Source organism: Coffea arabica, chromosome 9c (assembly GCF_036785885.1).
Source record: "Coffea arabica cultivar ET-39 chromosome 9c, Coffea Arabica ET-39 HiFi, whole genome shotgun sequence".
Classification (NCBI taxonomy): Eukaryota; Viridiplantae; Streptophyta; class Magnoliopsida; order Gentianales; family Rubiaceae; genus Coffea; species Coffea arabica.
The window spans coordinates 41,490,399-41,507,612 of record NC_092326.1 but is presented as its reverse complement, the minus strand read 5'-3'; the positions used below and the strand labels follow the sequence as shown (position 1 = coordinate 41,507,612).

The window sequence follows — 17,214 nt, the reverse complement described above, 5'->3', positions numbered from 1 at the left end:
CTATAACAGGTACCAAATAGGCGCTCGTCAATAGACTTATATGCACACTCAATTTATAACTAAATGCACACATCGACAATTGATACTTCCTGCCGCTGATTATTTGATCCAGTGGTACCATATCGGTGATGCTGGAGGTCAGAGGATCAACTCCTGCCGCTCACAATTTGGTCATAATATGTGGCTGGTCTTAGTTGATCATTCCCCTGCTCCTTCCCTTAGACTAGGCTAGAGTAGGTTATACAATATCTATCGTTGCCCGAAAAAAAAAGAGACAATTGATACTTCCTATTGCACGTGTACGCTTTTCCCAATTAACTTTATTTTTTCCAAACATTAACACTTGAGCTGAATCTTAACGAGCCTTTGATAAGCACTCGTTAAACAGACCCTTCATTCAATCTTACGTCTCATGCGTGCTTAGCAAACAACCCTCGACGTGGACAATCACTGGATAGAACGTTAGACTAAATTAGAGCAGTAAAATGCTGCAGTTTGGATACAAAATGGCTTCAAATATTATTTGCTTATATCATAAACACGTCTTCCAATTCACATTTTGATATTCTTAATTATTTTTTTATCTTATACATATCACATCATTAAAAGATCTATAATAATTATTTCAAGTAGTAATATTCCAACCAAAAACACAGCGTTTAGTTTTCATTCCAATTGGCAACTCGCGGGACGATGTATTCTTTTTCGTTTTCTTTCCTCCCTCTGCAAACTTTAAGAGGCATCTTCCTTTGTCAATTTGTGTTAAGCCTTGTGATGATATGCTTGTAGGAGTCTATCTTTCATTTCATTGGCTGCATTCTGTTCTTTTCAAGAAACAGGAAAGAAAAAGATACACAATGACAATAATGAGAACCAAACAATTGTTACGGGACGAGACATGACATATATCACTCACTACTTTGTACAATTGCTTCTCTAGGTGGTGCCTTATCATATTCTTGAATAAGTTTGGCATACGTCGTAATGATCACGATGAATATTTTTCTTTGTTTAGTAGTAACCATTACAACTTCGTCATATTCCAAGCATTCCATCTTCTAACTATCAATCCATCATGCATCTTTTCACCAAAAAAACAAAAAAAACTATCCACTAAAGCATGAAATTGAAAATGATTGTCCATACCTTTGTGATTGAGAGTACGTTTTCTGCCTAAATGCATAGTGTCGGTGCTTTTGGGTAGACTCTATTCAATGAACAAAGTGGATGTAAAGAAAGAGTTAGGTAAATCTTGTACACATTAGTTTGATGCCGTTTAGGTTTTAATTGGATAACAAGCACCTAATCTTCGGTTTACGTACTAAGAAACAGATTATGTTGGCTTAAAGTTTTTATTTGGCGCAAGTAGTGATGGTAGACTCTAGTTGCTTGCTTGTCCATGGTTCAATTAATCACATATTTGGCTGTCGCAAAGGGCAATGGACAAAGTATAAAGCACTACTATGATTGTCCAAAAGATATCTATACTGTATATATATATAAAGAGGAGGGAGGGAATCTGCGTGGGGAACGATGAATTGAATGATACGGGAGGAAATAGTGTAAACGAGAGATCTTGGATTTGAAATCTTGTACTTATATTAAAAATAAAAAATTTTTAAAAAAACTTTATACTCATAAATAAAAGTCGCTTATTATTTTATTACCTAAACACAAATTGCTAAAATAATTACCACTAGCTATTTTTAACTAGAATTAATCTAAATACATCTTGACAAAATGATTCCCTCTATGCATTATAAATAAAGGACTTGCAAGACGGACAAATAATCTTTCATTAGCAAATTCAACATTAGAGTACAATTTATGGTGTAAATTGTGTTTTTTTTTTTTTGTATATACAATGGCCGTGCTTGAATTCAAATATTATCTAAATGAACTTGTATAGCACAATTGGACGGTTTTGCCCCCCAGTTTAACACTGAATGAAACTCTGCCCCCCTTCCCCCCCCCCCCCCCAAAAATATAATACTACATGATCAATTAAGGTACTTAAAGGAAATTTTTTTTAAGGGACCAACTAAAATATATTATGAGGCAAATGATATTGCGAAAACTAAAATTTTAATGTCACAGCAAATTAGACAGTAGTTTCCAAAATTATGCTTTGTGTCAACCTTACTATTCTTAGAGTAAAATTGACTTGTCATGGTCGTAAGGAGAATCTTGATAATACTAAAATTTTGTTATTTTATGAAAATGATTCTAGTAGCATCACAAACATTATTGTAATTTTAAATTTACAAACGTGGTAGAAAATCTTTTAAGAATAAGAAGACAGAACAATGATAAATTTATAAAATCAGTTTTGGATTTGAGATGATTTGAGATAAAATAATTTGCTTCACAAATTTCAATCACCTTTTTATCTCACATACATCACATCACAAAAAAGTACTACAGTAATTATCTCAAATAAATCATCCAAATAAACTCCTATCCAAACAAACTCACTAGTGACTAAAATTAATTAACTTTCAAAAAAGTCACAACGTACGTAAAAATTCATTTCTTGGGTGAAAAATTGTGATCGTATTAAAATTGTAGCTTTGGCAAATTTCATCAACCAAAATGAAGCTTCATGGGCAAGAAGACGCGAAAGTTGAACTTTCCTGGCTTGATAAACAGGGCAAAAAAAAAAACCAGAGTTCAACCAGGGCTATTGGCTAGTGGTTATTGGGCTAGACCTAGTTGTCCTTTTCATCACTTGTAAGTACAATTTCAATAAATTGACTGGGTTGGACTATGGAGCCTCAACAATTGTAGACGCCATATATAGCCCGCTGCACTTTTGGGCCTCCACGCTTCAGCTGTTTAAAGAATTTTCAGCAGCAGCTGGCAAGAAGCAGCAGCAGCAGCGCGCAGGTATGCTTCTCCCTCCTTCCTGCATCCTTCACTTTCTCCAACCCTTTAATCGTTTTCTCTGGGTTCCATTTTTTCTCATACCCCTTGTATCCAATTTTATCAGCGGTGGTGATTATCCTGTTGATCAGTTCTATATCTTTTCGCTGTTGATGACTGCCCTGCCCTTTAACCCCTTTCTTTTAAATACTATTCTTCTTCTTGAACTTTTTTAGATGGGCTGCACAAGAGGTAAATGATGCTAAAGAACTAGTCTTTTTCTTTTTGGTTTGTTTGCCCTATGTCTAATAAAATAGTAAGACTTTAACCAGGCTATGATTTGGAGGCATTGGAAAGAAAAAATGGTTTTTGCAATTGGGGTGTAGGATTATGTGAGGATTAATCAGTTACTGAAGCAGACTAGTGATTTAAGTGTGTTTTGAAGCTGAGGTTTCCAGTTTTGAAATTCTTATTATGTTGATAAAATGCTTGAGCAAGTGACAGTGCTAATTTAGATAGAAAGTCTGCATCTTAGATGATGCTGTAAAAAAAAGGTTTTTTCTGCGTATACATCCATTAAGGAAAATAACATGCTCTAATACATTATACATTGTATTTTGCAATTTTATATCGTTAAATCTAGTAAGGCATTTTCCCTTTTGCCTCCTGCTTGTATAGATGATGAAACTCTGCGAATGAAAATGATATGCTCTTTCATTGGATGTGGTTTTAGTAGGACGGTTGTACTAGAGCAGAATAGGAGGGCGTAGAGAGAGAGAGAGAGAGAGAGAGAGAGAGAGAGAGAGAGAGAGATTGGTTGCTGTTTATATATTAATTGAGTGGCGAGTTTATCATTGTTTTATTGATTCTTGAGGCTTCTAAAGTTTCTATTCCTACTGCTTTGTTAATGTATTGCAGTACTTAATGGAGCACGGGTCGTACCAGGATCAATCAAAGGCGACTTTTTCATTGACGGATGAGGATCATACCCTTGCTAATTCTCTTAGATTTACTCTAAATCAAGAGTTAGTGGTCTCCCCTTTCCCTGTCTACAAATAGTTATGGGACTTTGTAATTTTCCAACACCATTGCATCCAAACATTCAGAATCATGTACTTGCATGTGATTGTAGTCAGAAATGAACTTTATGAATAGTTGAGAACAAGAACTTCTAGCTTTTAAACTTCCAAAACCACTTGTTTAGAATCAATCGTTTATTCTTCTGGTAGATTATTGTAAATATTCATTCTCTACCTAAGCAAAATACTTCTCTGCTTTCTTTGTAGATAACAAATGAATTTGTTCACCCTAGTATTTCCTAGAATTATGTATGCTGAAGGTGTAATTCTTTTAATTCGTTCCACTAATTTTTTTCTCTCTTTATGTGTCTTGGAGTTCCCCATGGTACTTTGTAGTCAAGTCATTGCTATTACCGTATGTATGTTTTAACTATTTTAAAGTTACATCATTGCGTCTGCTTTCATGGAATCACATTCTTGTGACATTTCACTTCCATTAAACTAATAAAAATTAAATGTAGTTTCTTAAGTATTGTCCTTATAAATTTGTGCAGTCCCAGAGTAACATTCTGTGGCTACAGTATCCCACATCCTTCTGATGCCCGTGTGAATATTAGAGTCCAGACAACAGGTAAAACACTACAATCCATTGTTTGCCTTTGAGTTTAAGTGGCATTTGTTGTGATTGTACTTATCATCTCATATCTTAAGTTGTTGATGTTTTCTATCTATCTGGATATACCAACTTTTTGCCCTAGTGTCAGATAGGCAATTCCTCTAATTGTTACTATAATTTTTGCTGTAATATTCTTACACTGCCTGTAATTGTTTCCGTAGTTTTCACTATAATATTCTTCTTACTTTCCATTTTATGTCATTTTTATTTTAAAAGATAGACGTCTTATTTTTATTGAATCAGAAAAAGAATGTAAACTGCTAATAAAATACCATGAATCATATGACATACATAGAATAGGGTATGAGACCCACTCTGCCTGTATACCAAACCATTGTTGTTGACACCCATCATGCCTGACGCCAATCTTCCTTGTCCTTTTTGAATCCATCCCATCCTGGAACTACCCACAGGGCATCACTGAAAATTTTCCTAGCAATAATGGCATCTGGTAGGCAGCAATTCTGAAAGATCAACAATCCTGTGCAATCAAAGATGATAGACTGTGGCTGTAACCACCACTCCCTGACTTGTCAATGTGGTTTTATCAATCATTTTATGTTAGTGCCTCAGTCACTGAATTCACTCTGCATATTTGCAACTGGTGTTTTGTCTGAAAAAGATCTTCTTGTTAATATAGATGCCATGTGAAAAGAGTATTTTTTTGGAATAAAAGGCAAGAAAAGTCTCTCACACCAGGTTGTCAACTTAAATTCGTGGAGCATGATTCATATAGCACAGGTGACCTTTGTTCATGAGATTTTTCTAGGAGGAAGAGAGTTGTCATTTTGTAACATACCTAATTGTTGTTAGTTCTAAACTCCATTTATTTTCCAATTCAATGACGTTAAATACCTTTAACACCTGCAATCCCTTAGTTATCAGAAAGATGATAATGTTGGGTCCTGTTATCCTTGACAGATTGAGGAGGTTCTTAACGCTTTGAAAGAAAATGAGAACTGTTCTATCTAGTTTTGACACATCTAGGCATGTTTCTTTTTGCATGAGGACAATCTCTCTGAAGTTTAATTGTCCTTAACAAAACTCACTCAGCTTGTCTTCAAATCGTTACTAAATTGCAGGAGATGCGGCTAGGGAAGTACTGAAGGATTCATGCCAAGATCTGATGCTAATGTGTCAACACGTTCGAAGCACCTTTGACCAGGCTGTTCTGGATTTTAAGAATCAAAAGAATTTAGAAGCAGTCAATATCAAATGATGATATGGTAGAGCTTCTCTTTTACGTACACTTACCGCTTATTTTCAAGTGTCATTTAAATGTAAACATCCACAGCTCTCAAACGTCAATGAGTGTTAACAGTGTGACAGAATTTGGATTTGAAGCATTGTTGTAACTACTCTGTATTGCAGATAACTGGTGGTATACATCCATTTGATGATGCAACTAGCCCTTTCACAAAACATTCTTTACTTCCTTTTGGGCTGCTTTTTCAAGTCAATCGTACACTGGATGTCTGGGATGTTGTGCGGGGCAGGATGCAGATACAAATACTTGTCTGATATATAGATACTTTGTGTAGAGCCAATAGAATGGAACTGCGCGAAGCACCAGATAATTTGTAGTGGAACTTAATTGTTTGATGACAATAATATAATCTTTTTCGAGCATTTTACGTGAGATTCTCTTATTATTTCTTATAATTCAATAGACGCACTAGTATTTCTAATTTCCCTCGCCTAAACACATATCAGCTTTCAACTCCTATTTGTTTTTCTTTTAGTTCGTGCTCTTATCAAACTCTGCATGAGTGCTTTAATTGGCGCTGACTTCACTTCTTTAACGACTTGAGCCATTGGTATGAAACATTATACCCAGTTGCCCAGAATCAGACAATCAGAACCATCATATTAAGAAAGAAATTAAAACCCCAGGCATGAAGGGGGTTGATTTAAAATGTAGGAGCTCTTATTTAGGCCCTTTTAATTTTATGTTCAAGAAGGAAGCAAAATATTATAATGGATAGGATTTTCTCAACTTCCTTAATTCCAATGCGTTTCTTGTTCGTATACCACAAGTCCAACTACCTCAACAAGATGAAAACCTTTATGCTGATTGGAGAAAATGCCACTTATACTAGTGAAAGTCTAAAAGAATGAGAAGCAGAACAATTTATTGGAACCTTTGTTATGGAGATATTATTAATTCGATGTTGGAAGCACATGACCTAAAATGAGTAATAAAGGACTGGAATAAACTTCTTGGGGAAATTCAAAATGTGGAAAACTTTTTGAGTTTGCAGATGACTTCCAGGTTGATAATCGAAACCGTGGCGCGTAAATGTCTAGCATAGTCCCAGAGCTCTTTGGTCCACTAGTGTCTGCTGAAAACTTCCGTAGGCTAGCTTTCCATTGACGTGACTGTAGTTTTAACGAAGGCATTTTCTTTCTCCAAGATATTTGGGGAACTAGCTTTCCAGATTGAGGTCCTCAACGTCCATATACTCCTCCTGAGTCCTTCCTGCCACCCTCTTGGGTGGATCCTTGGCTATCTGCTGCCATGATTCTTCAGTGCAGACCAGGTTACTTGTGGGTGGCAATATGTCCTCAAGAGAACACTCAAATGTGCTTGAAATTCAGGATGTAAGATTCATCATTTTCCTCTTTTTGAATGACAGGATGAAGGTTGAAGGGTGTTTCCTACTTAGGTGCAAATTGTGCCTGATTATTATTATTTTTTTTTTGTCTGCTCTACAGCCACTTTGAAGGGGCAAGGCAGGCACAAAGTTTCAGACTTTTAGCAACCAGGAGGAGGAAATGCACCTTAAATTTGCAGGAAGAGCCTCTCAAGATTTCCAAGAAAAAAGGCAGTATTGCTGGTGCTGTTTCTCTGATTATTGGAACCAGTATTGGTTCAGGAATTCTTGCCCTCCCAAAGAAAACATCGCCTGCGGTAACTTTTAAGCGCTCTCTTTAGTCTTCACTCTTCACTACTTTTGGCTTGAATCTTTAAAATAAATCATGTTTCAAGCTAGATTGTTAAACTGATTCGTTGGGTGGATGAGGAGATTATATTTCGTGGTTCAATTTGCAGGGGTTCTTTCCAAGTTCAATATCTATGACTGTATGCTGGGTTTTTCTATTAATAGAAGCATTATTGCTCGTTGAAGTCAATGTGAGGCTGCTGAAGAAGAAGAGCATGAGATTAAAATCGGATGAATGGGGGATCATCTCCATTAGGACTATGGCTCAGGAGACACTGGGAGAATGGGGTGGAGCTCTGGCTACTGTTACCTATGTTTTCTTGGGTTATACTTCTATGATCGCCTATACATCAAAGTCAGGAGAGATCCTTAACCATTTGATTGATCTTCCAGAATCAGTTTCAGGCATCTTCTTCACTGCCTTCTTCACCACACTCATCTTCGTGGGTGGGACACAAGCCACTGATCAAGTGAATCAATGGCTCACTATTGCCATGTTAGGTAAATTTTGTGCCGAAATTTTTGTAGCTTGCAAGTTGTTAAATTATCATTAGTGGGGTCATCTTTTATTCTGGAAGAGATTTGAGAATTTCAAGTTCCGAGTATTTAGCTGAATGCTTGCTAACAACGTGAGAGTTGATCAGGTCTGCTGGTGGCAATTGAAGTTTTAGCTGTTGCCTTCGGTGGGTGGTCAGGATTTGGAGGGAGTGATAACTGGGAAAAAGTTCCGGCAACCATTCCAGTAATCATATTTTCGTTGGTTTATCATGACCTTGCTCCTGGTACATATTAAAGGCTTCTTGTTCTTGTCTAAGAATTGCAAACAGTTGATTGCCATGCCTCCTGGTTTATGGATGGATTCTTTTGCAGTTCTTTGTTCTTATCTGGGAGGGGACCTTTCACGCATCAGGGCTTCAGTTTTGCTCGGCAGTATTGTCCCTTTACTAGCTTTGCTTATTTGGGATGCTATAGCACTTGGGCTGTCAGAGCAGGTTGATCAAGTTGCTGATCCTGTTGAACGTCTTATGAGGTCATTCAATTTTTGGATGTGTTCATTGACTATCCAATAGGATGATATAACAACTGCTATCCCAAACTCTTTAACCTAGTTTTTTGCAAATGAATCCCACCACTCTTGTGGAATTAGTTTCAACTTCATACTCGATTATGAGCGTCTAGGATCCTCAAGCTACTAACATACTGTTTTGATACAGAGTAAGCTGGGGAGGGGTGTCATTTACGGTTGAGGCCTTCTCACTTCTGGCTATTGGAACTTCACTTATTGGCACCCTTCTTAGCTTTTCAGAATTTTTCAGAGAGCAGCTTAATAGCCTGTTAACCTTCTCACCCATGACTCGAAAACTCAAGGTAGTTATCTTTCTGCGCTATCTATGCTATGTTAGCATTATTACCATTCAGATTCTCTTATCAGAGAAGTCTGAAAGCTAATCAGCTACGTAGTTTATACCTCCAGGAGAGATCAAATTCAGACTTTGGTTTAATGGAATGGTGGACGAGTAAGAAAATAAGCTTCACGGCAACAGCAATGGTTGTTGTTCCATCCCTTTTTGTTTCAACAACAGTTCCAGATGCATTTTCTGCTGCAACAGATATTGCTGTAAGTTCCGTTCTGTTGTCTTCAATGTTACAAACTCACAGCTGAAGCCACTGCTCCATTTTATCCTTCTTTCTAAATTTCTCAAGATGGGATTTCTGGTGTTAGTAAAACCCACAAATTACGCCGAGTATGATCCTCACATTTGTTTCTGTGACAATATCATTTTCTGATACAACAGTTGCTAATAATATGGAACAGGGAGGCTACTGCATGACAATGCTCTATGGAGTTTTTCCACCTGCAATGGCTTGGGCCGTGCTTTCCAAAAATGGTGAAGGCAGTGACCACATAGCAGGATCCAGATTCAGGCCAACACTTATCTGTGTAGGAATATTGGCTGGTGCAATATTGATAGAGCAAATATTTCAAGATCTGTCAATCTTGCAATCCTAGAACAGTACTAACAACACTGCATATTTTACTATTTGATTTCTTTTTCTTTTTCTTTCTTACAACCTTCGAGCCATCTATCTTGATCCAACTGGTTATTGTAACCAGTCTGTTAAAAAACCTATATACAGTCCAATAGTGATAAACTGCAAGCCCTGCTATATACACTCGACGGGCAATGAGACAAACGGGAAACCAGTAAACACGGAATGCATTAGAAACATGCTGATTTATACAGGCGTACCATAACAGCTATATTATGCCAGATAGTAAACGGTGATTCATGATCTAAAAGCCAGAAATGTCTTTAGTCAATTTAAAGGAGTCAATATCTTAAAACTACATGGATTTTTCACACAACCACTCATTGCTACGACAATTTAGTATTAACAGAACATTTCAAGCAAAAATAGCACGCCCTTTAAAGTAGAAACACATATAACAACTGACTCTCTCAAAAGGGTTTATTCATTTTTTCACAAAATAATAAGAAGCAGAAATATCATTCTTCTTTCCTCCCAAATCACTTATTCATTTACTGGCAAAGGATGTCACCAACAATAAGAGATTGCATAGTTGATCTGGAGGAAATCAATAACTGATTGGACTCAATTGTTTGATGTATATCCTCAAAAGTAACAAATACTGATACAAATAGCCATAGGAACATCACATTTTTATTTGGTAAGAGGCCACAATCAACAAATACAGGTAATAAATTACTAACGTACAAGTAGACACCAAGCGTTTGATTGACTAAGCACAACATCCATAAAAAATGACGAAAAAGCCTTCAGTAAAACCCATGAGCTACCAAGAACTTAAATCTTTACAGAAGTCACGTGCCTCAGAAGCAGCTGAACAACATCATGGGAAATTCTGGAAGATTCATTCTTAAGGTGATGGATCTTTGCCTCCGTTTCTTGTTCAAGTCGTTTCACATTAGCACCCGAGTCTCCACTAGTCTGTTTGATAGCACCAATATAGAATCTTATAAGTAGTTTATATAAGAGGTAGAAAAACAAGAAATAGATTTCAAAACAACATATCATAGGGAGAACTCAAACAGAAGCAAGATTTCTTAGCAGTAAGACTTCACAAGTGCTTGGATCATTACTTTGTATGTCAGAGTACTTGAAAAAGAAATACAAGTATAGTGTTAATATATCAATTTCAACCAGAGTGCAAATAACTTAAACCACTAAGCATTCATGTGATTTGACCCCCATAGCATTCTATAAAGTTTCAATTACAGTCCTTTTCTCCCCCAACTTTTACCTGTGCAACCTTTCTCTGAAACTCAGCTTCCATTTGTGCACGGAATTCCGCAATTTCCTTCTCAGCTTCTTCCTTGGCCTGTTTTAGTCTAGCCTGTTTTGCTGCACAATAAAAACAACAAAACTAACCTGTTAATTAATTGCAGATAATTTGACCCTGCAACATTGACATATGCAACACTAAGTTTGTCCATGAATAATCAAGATCTTTTGCAACGTGAAGTTCTTAGCTCATGGAGTTACATGAAATCACAAAGGCAGATAGCAGCAGCAACAACAACTTCTAGTTATACAGATACAAAAAAAATAACGTGATGAGATTCTCTAGATTTCCTGAAACCTGATTCTTTGGGTGGAACTTTAAACCAGAAGGACAAAATTCAAACCGAGCATGAAACCAATGTCATTTGCAGGATGCACAGTCCCTAGTAAACCAGTTGGATCAAAAGGTGACAATAAGTTGTTGGCAAAATATTATGTACTAAGCCAGATCCAATTTCGAGGTCCAAATTCTAAGTTATGTGCAGCGGGTAATTAAGTTTGACTTGTCCTTGTCAAAATTGAAAGAGAAAGCTTCATATACCTACGCTACATAACTCTTGGGACAAGTCCAGTCTCAAACACAATTAATTCTTTATGAATAGTATACCAACCCACATATCATAGATCATCCTTTTTCAACCATTCTCCTCAAATTATCCAACTCTAAGACTAAGAGGGTTTCTAGTCCTCACAATCCGCAATGCTTGTTTAGTATTATTAATTTCACTTGCAGTTCAACCATACAGCTGAACAGTAATCGTCACTTTCTAACTCTACATAATATCTCTAAACAGAAAATAAACAACCAGAAATTGAAAAGTTGGAGAACAATAAAGCATTCCTCAGCCTCTTATTTCAATCTATAAACTGGATCCCCACCCCAAGGAGCACAAGTTCTTTAGTTTACCACCCAAATGTAGTCTATACCACGTAATTACAGGTGCAAAAAACAATTAAAAAAATTCAAATATAAGCAAAAAGTATTACCAGCTCTAGCAGCATTGACAATGTGTTGAGCTTCCTGTTCTGCCGCTAATAACAGTTGAATTCCATTCTGGCCTCTGTTGGCATCCATACTTGCAGAGATAGACCAAAGCAGCTGAATTGATTGAAAAAGTAACTAAAGAGACCAAATATGACACTTGCAAAAGCCATACAATTGCTTCACGGAACAAATTGATTGTGACACTTGATTGCTGAATTACACAGTACACACAGTATTTGATTCTAACAGACAGACAGCATTTACTTTTGGTAAGCAACAGTTATTTGACCACACTATAGAATCCAACAAATGTCTGTGAGTTCATATATCATGTTCCAAATACCAAATACAATTATCTGGCTTCAAGATGTGCTGTCTGAATCAAACTCTTATCAAGCTTCTAATCACAACATCACAAAGACCAGTCCATTAAAGCCACTTATCAATCAAATCAATGATAAAAATCTCATCCTTACATCTTCAATAAAACTATTTAGACAACGTTCAGTAGCAAATCTGGTAGACAAACAACCACCTATGACTATGAGTGCATTCAGCCTAAGCAAGACATTGAACATTCAAGTACTCAAGTATGTATCCTCATTTCCACTTGCTCATCAGCAGGATCAAAAACAGCTTCTCTTTTTCACAGACAATCCCTAGTTGATAACTACATTCTTACCATACTCCAGCCAATCAGCTAAACAGCATCAAAGTGGTATCTGGACAAGGTTGACCAAGTTGATCTTTTGTTTCACATGCAACCTACGGCCACTAGTCCTATAGGAGCCAAAAGGCATATAGCAGAAAGGAAATCTAAGAAAGAGACCATTTTAACAAGATGTAACCAATATTTAACCCACTGATCAGTAAAATACCTTATTCTCTAAATTGATTTTTGCACGGTAAACTTCTGAAAACTAGTAAACTAATCCAATTAAGTAAACCAACCTAACGATCAGCAGAACATTACAAAGATCAGTTCACACAACTTATCAATCAACCATGAAAAAGATTTCATCTTTACATCTCCAAAATGAACTATTCTATTCCAAACTTGTATTCAGACCATGTCCAGTAGCAAAAATTCAAATCCGGTTGACAAATGACCAACCAAGAAAACAATTCAACATGAAGGAGAGATTCTAGCAGAACCCATCAGTCCAAAAATTTTCCATTAACTTCAAACAAACACAATCCTAAATTCATCAGTTCAAAAAATACACGAACCCAAAAAAAAAGGGGAATTCTTTATCTAAACAACCATCAAGGAGAATGAAGGTTCAAAGCCACAAGAGACTAAATTCTTTTGCCACGCAACTACATCAAATAAGTTTAAAGAACCCTTTAATCCAGATCCAAAACTTACCGAATCAGATCATAAACCAAGCAAAACAATCTCGATCTATCTTAATTACTATTAGGTACTTCTACTGTCCAGGAAAAAAAAAAAAGAGACCCAAAATATCTAGCAGGGAAGAAAGCAAGAAGAAGCGCCGAGCAGTTAAAGATTTGGGAGGGAGAAGGAGATGGAAATGGAGAAGCAGGGGGAAGTTGTTTTACCTGCTGCGGAAACGGAGTTAGGACAATGACTCAATCTATCCAGTAGTAGCAAAGATTATGACTTTATCACTACTAAACTCTGACCACGGCCCTCGAGTTTATTTTTGTTCCGGAACGCACGTCCTATGTGTTTTGGGGAAGTTCTGAACTCCAAAAAGTCGGGTGGATCCTTGTAAAAGCGTCAATTACGTGACACACCAGTTTCCTTGGCTAATTGCTCAGAATATAGGGCAAAAAAAAAAAAAATACTCGCACATGTATGGCTCTGACAGTGCTGGGCTGACAGCCATTAGGTACGAATCTATGGGTGCTGACAGTGCTGGGCTGACAGCCATTAGGTACGAATCTATGGGTGCCAGCCCGGCACCCAAAAGCATTTTTTACTCTGACTTTTCGGTCAGAATTGCAGTTCAGAAAATTTTTTTTTAATAAAGCTGTCGGCTACCAGGCTGACAGTGCCCGGTAACCGATAATGTCTGCTAAAGCTGGTTATCGGGCTGAGAGTGCCCGGCAGCCAGTCAAATTTTCAAAAAAAAAAAAAAAAAACTCGCATGCAGTTGGCAGGGCTTATGGACAAAAAAAAATGGGTGGCAGCTCCCGTGAGACCAAAAAAATAAAAGCTGATACTGAACTGGACAAAAAAAAGCCTATATGTTTCACCCACGAGAGCTTAGCTTCCCGTGAATTGGCAGGTTTTTTTTTTTTTGAGCAACTTTGTAATCTGTGAGGTGCTGTGAGAAAGTGAGAAATGTAAATTCTTAGTGGGAGAAAGTGAGAGGCGCGGAGTAACGATGAGAAAGCTCTTGCTTATATAGAGCTTTAGTCAAAATCTAGCCGTCCAGACGGACAGCTAGATTACAAAGTTGCTCAAAAAAAAAAAAAAAACCTGCCAATTCACGGGAAGCTAAGCTCTCGTGGGTGGAACATATAGGCTTTTTTTTGTCCAGTTCAGTACCAGCTTTTATTTTTTTGGTTCAGCTTTTTTGGTCTCACGGGAGCTGCCACCTATTTTTTTTGTCCATAAGCCCTGCCGACTGCATGCGAGTTTTTTTTTTTTTTTTGAAAATTTGACTGGCTACTGGGCACTGTCAGCCCGGTAGCCGACAGCTTTATTAAAAAAAAAAAAAAAAAATTCTGAACTGCAATTCTGACGGAGAAGTCAGAGTCAAAAAATGCTTTTGGGTGCCGGGCTGACACCCATAGATTCGTACCTAATGACTGTCAGAGCCATACATGTGCGAGTAATTTTTTTTTGGCCTATATTCTGAGCAATTAGCCAGTTTCCTTAGACAAGTAAAAGTACAACCTTAATTACGACAACTTCTTCCTTATTTCAAAAATTAACAAATCCGAGGTTTGTATGTAATTATTCGACCATTTTTAACGTGTTTGTTTGATTCTTTTCACTAATATTTTGGCCCCCTAATCAAGTTCAACGATCTCTCCTCTTTGCAAACACATAAAAAAGAAATCATAATTGTTATCGAAATTAAACAAAACTTATCTAATATGTTACAGTGCCAAAAAAAAAAAATCCAATCATATTTGTGAAAGTTTTAGCATAAATAAAAACTCCAATCAAATTTGTGAAAGATTTTATGTACTTAGTACTTATCTTATGTGTTATAGCAAGATTTTGTTTAAAAATATAATACTAATTACACATTATGGGAGATTTCGATTTCATTTTTGGGAAATTAAAAAGTAAATTAAAGAAAAGTACCAAATGCGATTGTGAGGGATTCAAGATTTACCTCTTTCTTTCTTTTTCATTTTTTAACTTGTCGAGAATGTTGGAAATTTACCTTCTCTAATAAGATAGAATCTACCTTAATTTAGTTTTATCAGTTGGTAAGAAAGTATATATAAATAGCAAAATCTTACTCTAACTTATATGACCGACTCAAACCATGAAACTAATTAATAATTTATTTCCTTAATTTTAAAAATTTTCATGTTTATTTCTAGGCATTATGATTCTCAATCACTTTTTTTTTTTCCTTTTAAAGCGAACTCATATAAATATCTCTCTTTATTGAATTAGTTTTTTTCTTTTAACTTCTTTGGTGAAGCGCGCAAATTGGTGCCTCCAACAGCCTTAGGTTTGTAAACATTCCTCTGTGAATAGTTTATAGTCCCAACATGATAGATAGGATTCTAGAGATCAAAAGGTGAGTTTTGATTTTCAATGCAAGAGGCCCTAATCGTTGCCTTTTAAACTTATTTGGAAAAACAAAAAATTCCACGAAAAAACACATTTCATATGCAAATCGAACTAATTTTCATTACATCTAATCAAACAATTTTGGTTCTGGGTTATTTAGATTATGCATGTCGTTTTTTCTCTAATGACTTGTAGTAGAAAGCATCTATGACTTGTAGATAAGGTATTCTATGTAGCATTCTGATTTTACTTTTAGAAATCAGCTTCAACATGAATAAATTTAAGTGCAAAGTATCTTGCATGAGAAATCTTTTGTTTGTCGTAACTAAGTCTCAGATCAGAGGTGATTTCTCCTTGCTTCATAGCCAAACCGTGACCTCCTCGTATAACTTCGACGTCAGCAAAAACTCCTATTACTGTTCCCGCCCTCTGTCCACCAGTTAGTCCTTTTGAGGAGCTTTCAGATGCTGGTGGTGCTGGCGCTGATGGACTTATGTCACCTGGTGGAGGTGGAGTAGAGTTATTTGGGGGAGGTGGACTCAAGTTTCCTGGTGGAGGTGGAGTAGAGTTATTTGGGGGAGGTGGACTCAAGTTTCCTGGTGGAGGAGGAGAAGGTAAGTCAACAGATGGCGGTGGAGTGAAGTTGCCAGGTGGTGGAGGGGTGAAGTTAACTCCCCGGGGGGGGGGGGGGGGGAGGAGGAAACTCACCAGGTGGTGGAGGCGTGAAGTGACTCGGTGGTGGTGAAGTGAAGTTGCCGGGTGGTGGGGGAGTTAAGTTACTTGGTGGATCTGGTGATATTGGTACATTTTGATCAATTGGAGGTGGCGGAGAATCTGCATGGACTTTAAGTTCTATTAAGGTTACTACCATTAGTAGAAAAAAGATGGAACCTAAATAAACCCTCCATGGCCAGCTAATACTACTAATATTCAGATTCTCTATGGGGAAACTAACTAAATGTGACTGTTAGATTTGCAGAACTCTGCTATGTTAAAAATGATCTGAAGTCTGTCATTTATACAGTGAGGATGCTTCAGAAGCATTACTAAGTGATTGCGTGGTAGAGAGAAACCATTTAGGTACTAACAAAGCATCGATGGAAGCAATGCTGAATGCAAAGGAATAATTAATTCTAACACAACACAGCAGGACGAAGTTCAGAGCCCTTGTCAATTAGAATTTCAGAAACTATATGGAGCATGATCAGTTATCATTTCATGTGCGGAAACGTTTTGTGGGCTTGTGAAGCTAAACATCGTTTGCTACGACAGTGTGATTAAAATAGTAGAGATGCGTGGTTATAGACAAGCAGATGAGACATAAAACAACTGCATTTGCCGGTTTAAAGTTGTCTGACTTGCGAGGATATTGGCCTTGAGATCATAGCTGACAGTAAGTAACTAGCAAAGTGCTGTTATGTGTTTTGTAGCTTTGGCAGAAGGAATAGCAATTCAGAACCAGAGCTGGTTTTACTTCTAGTTGTCCTTTGTGTCATCAAAATGCTAGCTATTGCATGACATTTAAATCGACCTTTGTGCAAAATTGCAACTGAAATCTTGGAGGTCTTGAGTAGAATGCATACAAGTGTTTAGCGATCGATGAAGATGCTTGAAGTTCAAATATGCATTGGCACGTCCAATGGTTCGAAATTATTCCGTGCAGTCTGCAACGTAGC

At 37.0% G+C, this 17,214-nt stretch overlaps 3 protein-coding genes across 7 annotated transcripts; 2 read left to right on the top strand and 1 right to left on the bottom strand.

The window, feature by feature from the left end:
- The first annotated feature begins 2,735 nt into the window (after window positions 1-2,735).
- LOC113707876 (uncharacterized) lies at window positions 2,736-6,196 on the top strand. Of its 2 annotated transcripts, none has more exons than XM_027230254.2 (5): window positions 2,736-2,886; window positions 3,781-3,887; window positions 4,436-4,512; window positions 5,640-5,783; window positions 5,929-6,196. In XM_027230254.2, exons 2-4 carry the CDS (start codon window positions 3,787-3,789, stop codon window positions 5,774-5,776), a joined length of 315 nt encoding a protein of 104 aa, XP_027086055.1. In that variant the 5' UTR covers window positions 2,736-2,886; window positions 3,781-3,786; the 3' UTR covers window positions 5,777-5,783; window positions 5,929-6,196. The 2 variants fall into 2 exon arrangements, with proteins under 2 accessions (XP_027086055.1, XP_027086056.1); XM_027230255.2 differs by lacking the exon at window positions 2,736-2,886 and adding an exon at window positions 2,893-3,114.
- A 57-nt stretch (window positions 6,197-6,253) lies between these two features.
- On the top strand, window positions 6,254-9,606 carry LOC113708807 (uncharacterized). Its single transcript, XM_027231410.2, has 8 exons — window positions 6,254-7,158; window positions 7,273-7,468; window positions 7,610-8,000; window positions 8,144-8,281; window positions 8,370-8,529; window positions 8,714-8,867; window positions 8,974-9,117; window positions 9,316-9,606. Exons 1-8 carry the CDS (start codon window positions 7,076-7,078, stop codon window positions 9,508-9,510), a joined length of 1,461 nt encoding a protein of 486 aa, XP_027087211.1. The 5' UTR covers window positions 6,254-7,075; the 3' UTR covers window positions 9,511-9,606.
- Window positions 9,607-10,089: 483 nt separating this feature from the next.
- On the bottom strand, window positions 10,090-13,568 carry LOC113708808 (V-type proton ATPase subunit G 1). 4 transcript variants are annotated; one of them, XM_027231411.2, is made up of 4 exons: window positions 13,375-13,568; window positions 11,814-11,925; window positions 10,786-10,886; window positions 10,090-10,472 (listed from the first exon to the last, which is right to left on the bottom strand). In XM_027231411.2, exons 2-4 carry the CDS (start codon window positions 11,899-11,901, stop codon window positions 10,329-10,331), a joined length of 333 nt encoding a protein of 110 aa, XP_027087212.1. In that variant the 5' UTR covers window positions 11,902-11,925; window positions 13,375-13,568; the 3' UTR covers window positions 10,090-10,328. The 4 variants fall into 4 exon arrangements, with proteins under 4 accessions (XP_027087212.1, XP_027087214.1, XP_027087213.1 ...); XM_027231413.2 differs by having other exon boundaries at window positions 11,814-11,902; window positions 13,375-13,565; XM_027231412.2 differs by having other exon boundaries at window positions 13,181-13,381.
- Window positions 13,569-17,214: the final 3,646 nt, after the last annotated feature.

Bases quoted from the DNA above. Each gene is read 5' to 3' on its own strand.
- LOC113707876 (XM_027230254.2), top strand. From the start codon at position 3,787: ATGGAGCACGGGTCGTACCAGGATCAATCAAAGGCGACTTTTTCATTG. The intron at 3,888-4,435 runs GTTAGTGGTCTC...AAATTTGTGCAG, and splicing joins AGATTTACTCTAAATCAAGA to TCCCAGAGTAACATTCTGTG. The intron at 4,513-5,639 runs GTAAAACACTAC...ACTAAATTGCAG, and splicing joins TATTAGAGTCCAGACAACAG to GAGATGCGGCTAGGGAAGTA.
- LOC113708808 (XM_027231411.2), bottom strand. From the start codon at position 11,901: ATGGATGCCAACAGAGGCCAGAATGGAATTCAACTGTTATTAGCGGCA. The intron at 10,887-11,813 runs GTAATACTTTTT...TTTATTGTGCAG, and splicing joins TGTCAATGCTGCTAGAGCTG to CAAAACAGGCTAGACTAAAA. The intron at 10,473-10,785 runs GTAAAAGTTGGG...GCTATCAAACAG, and splicing joins TTCAGAGAAAGGTTGCACAG to ACTAGTGGAGACTCGGGTGC.
- LOC113708807 (XM_027231410.2), top strand. From the start codon at position 7,076: ATGATTCTTCAGTGCAGACCAGGTTACTTGTGGGTGGCAATATGTCCT. The intron at 8,530-8,713 runs GTCATTCAATTT...GTTTTGATACAG, and splicing joins CCTGTTGAACGTCTTATGAG to AGTAAGCTGGGGAGGGGTGT. The intron at 8,868-8,973 runs GTAGTTATCTTT...TTATACCTCCAG, and splicing joins CCATGACTCGAAAACTCAAG to GAGAGATCAAATTCAGACTT.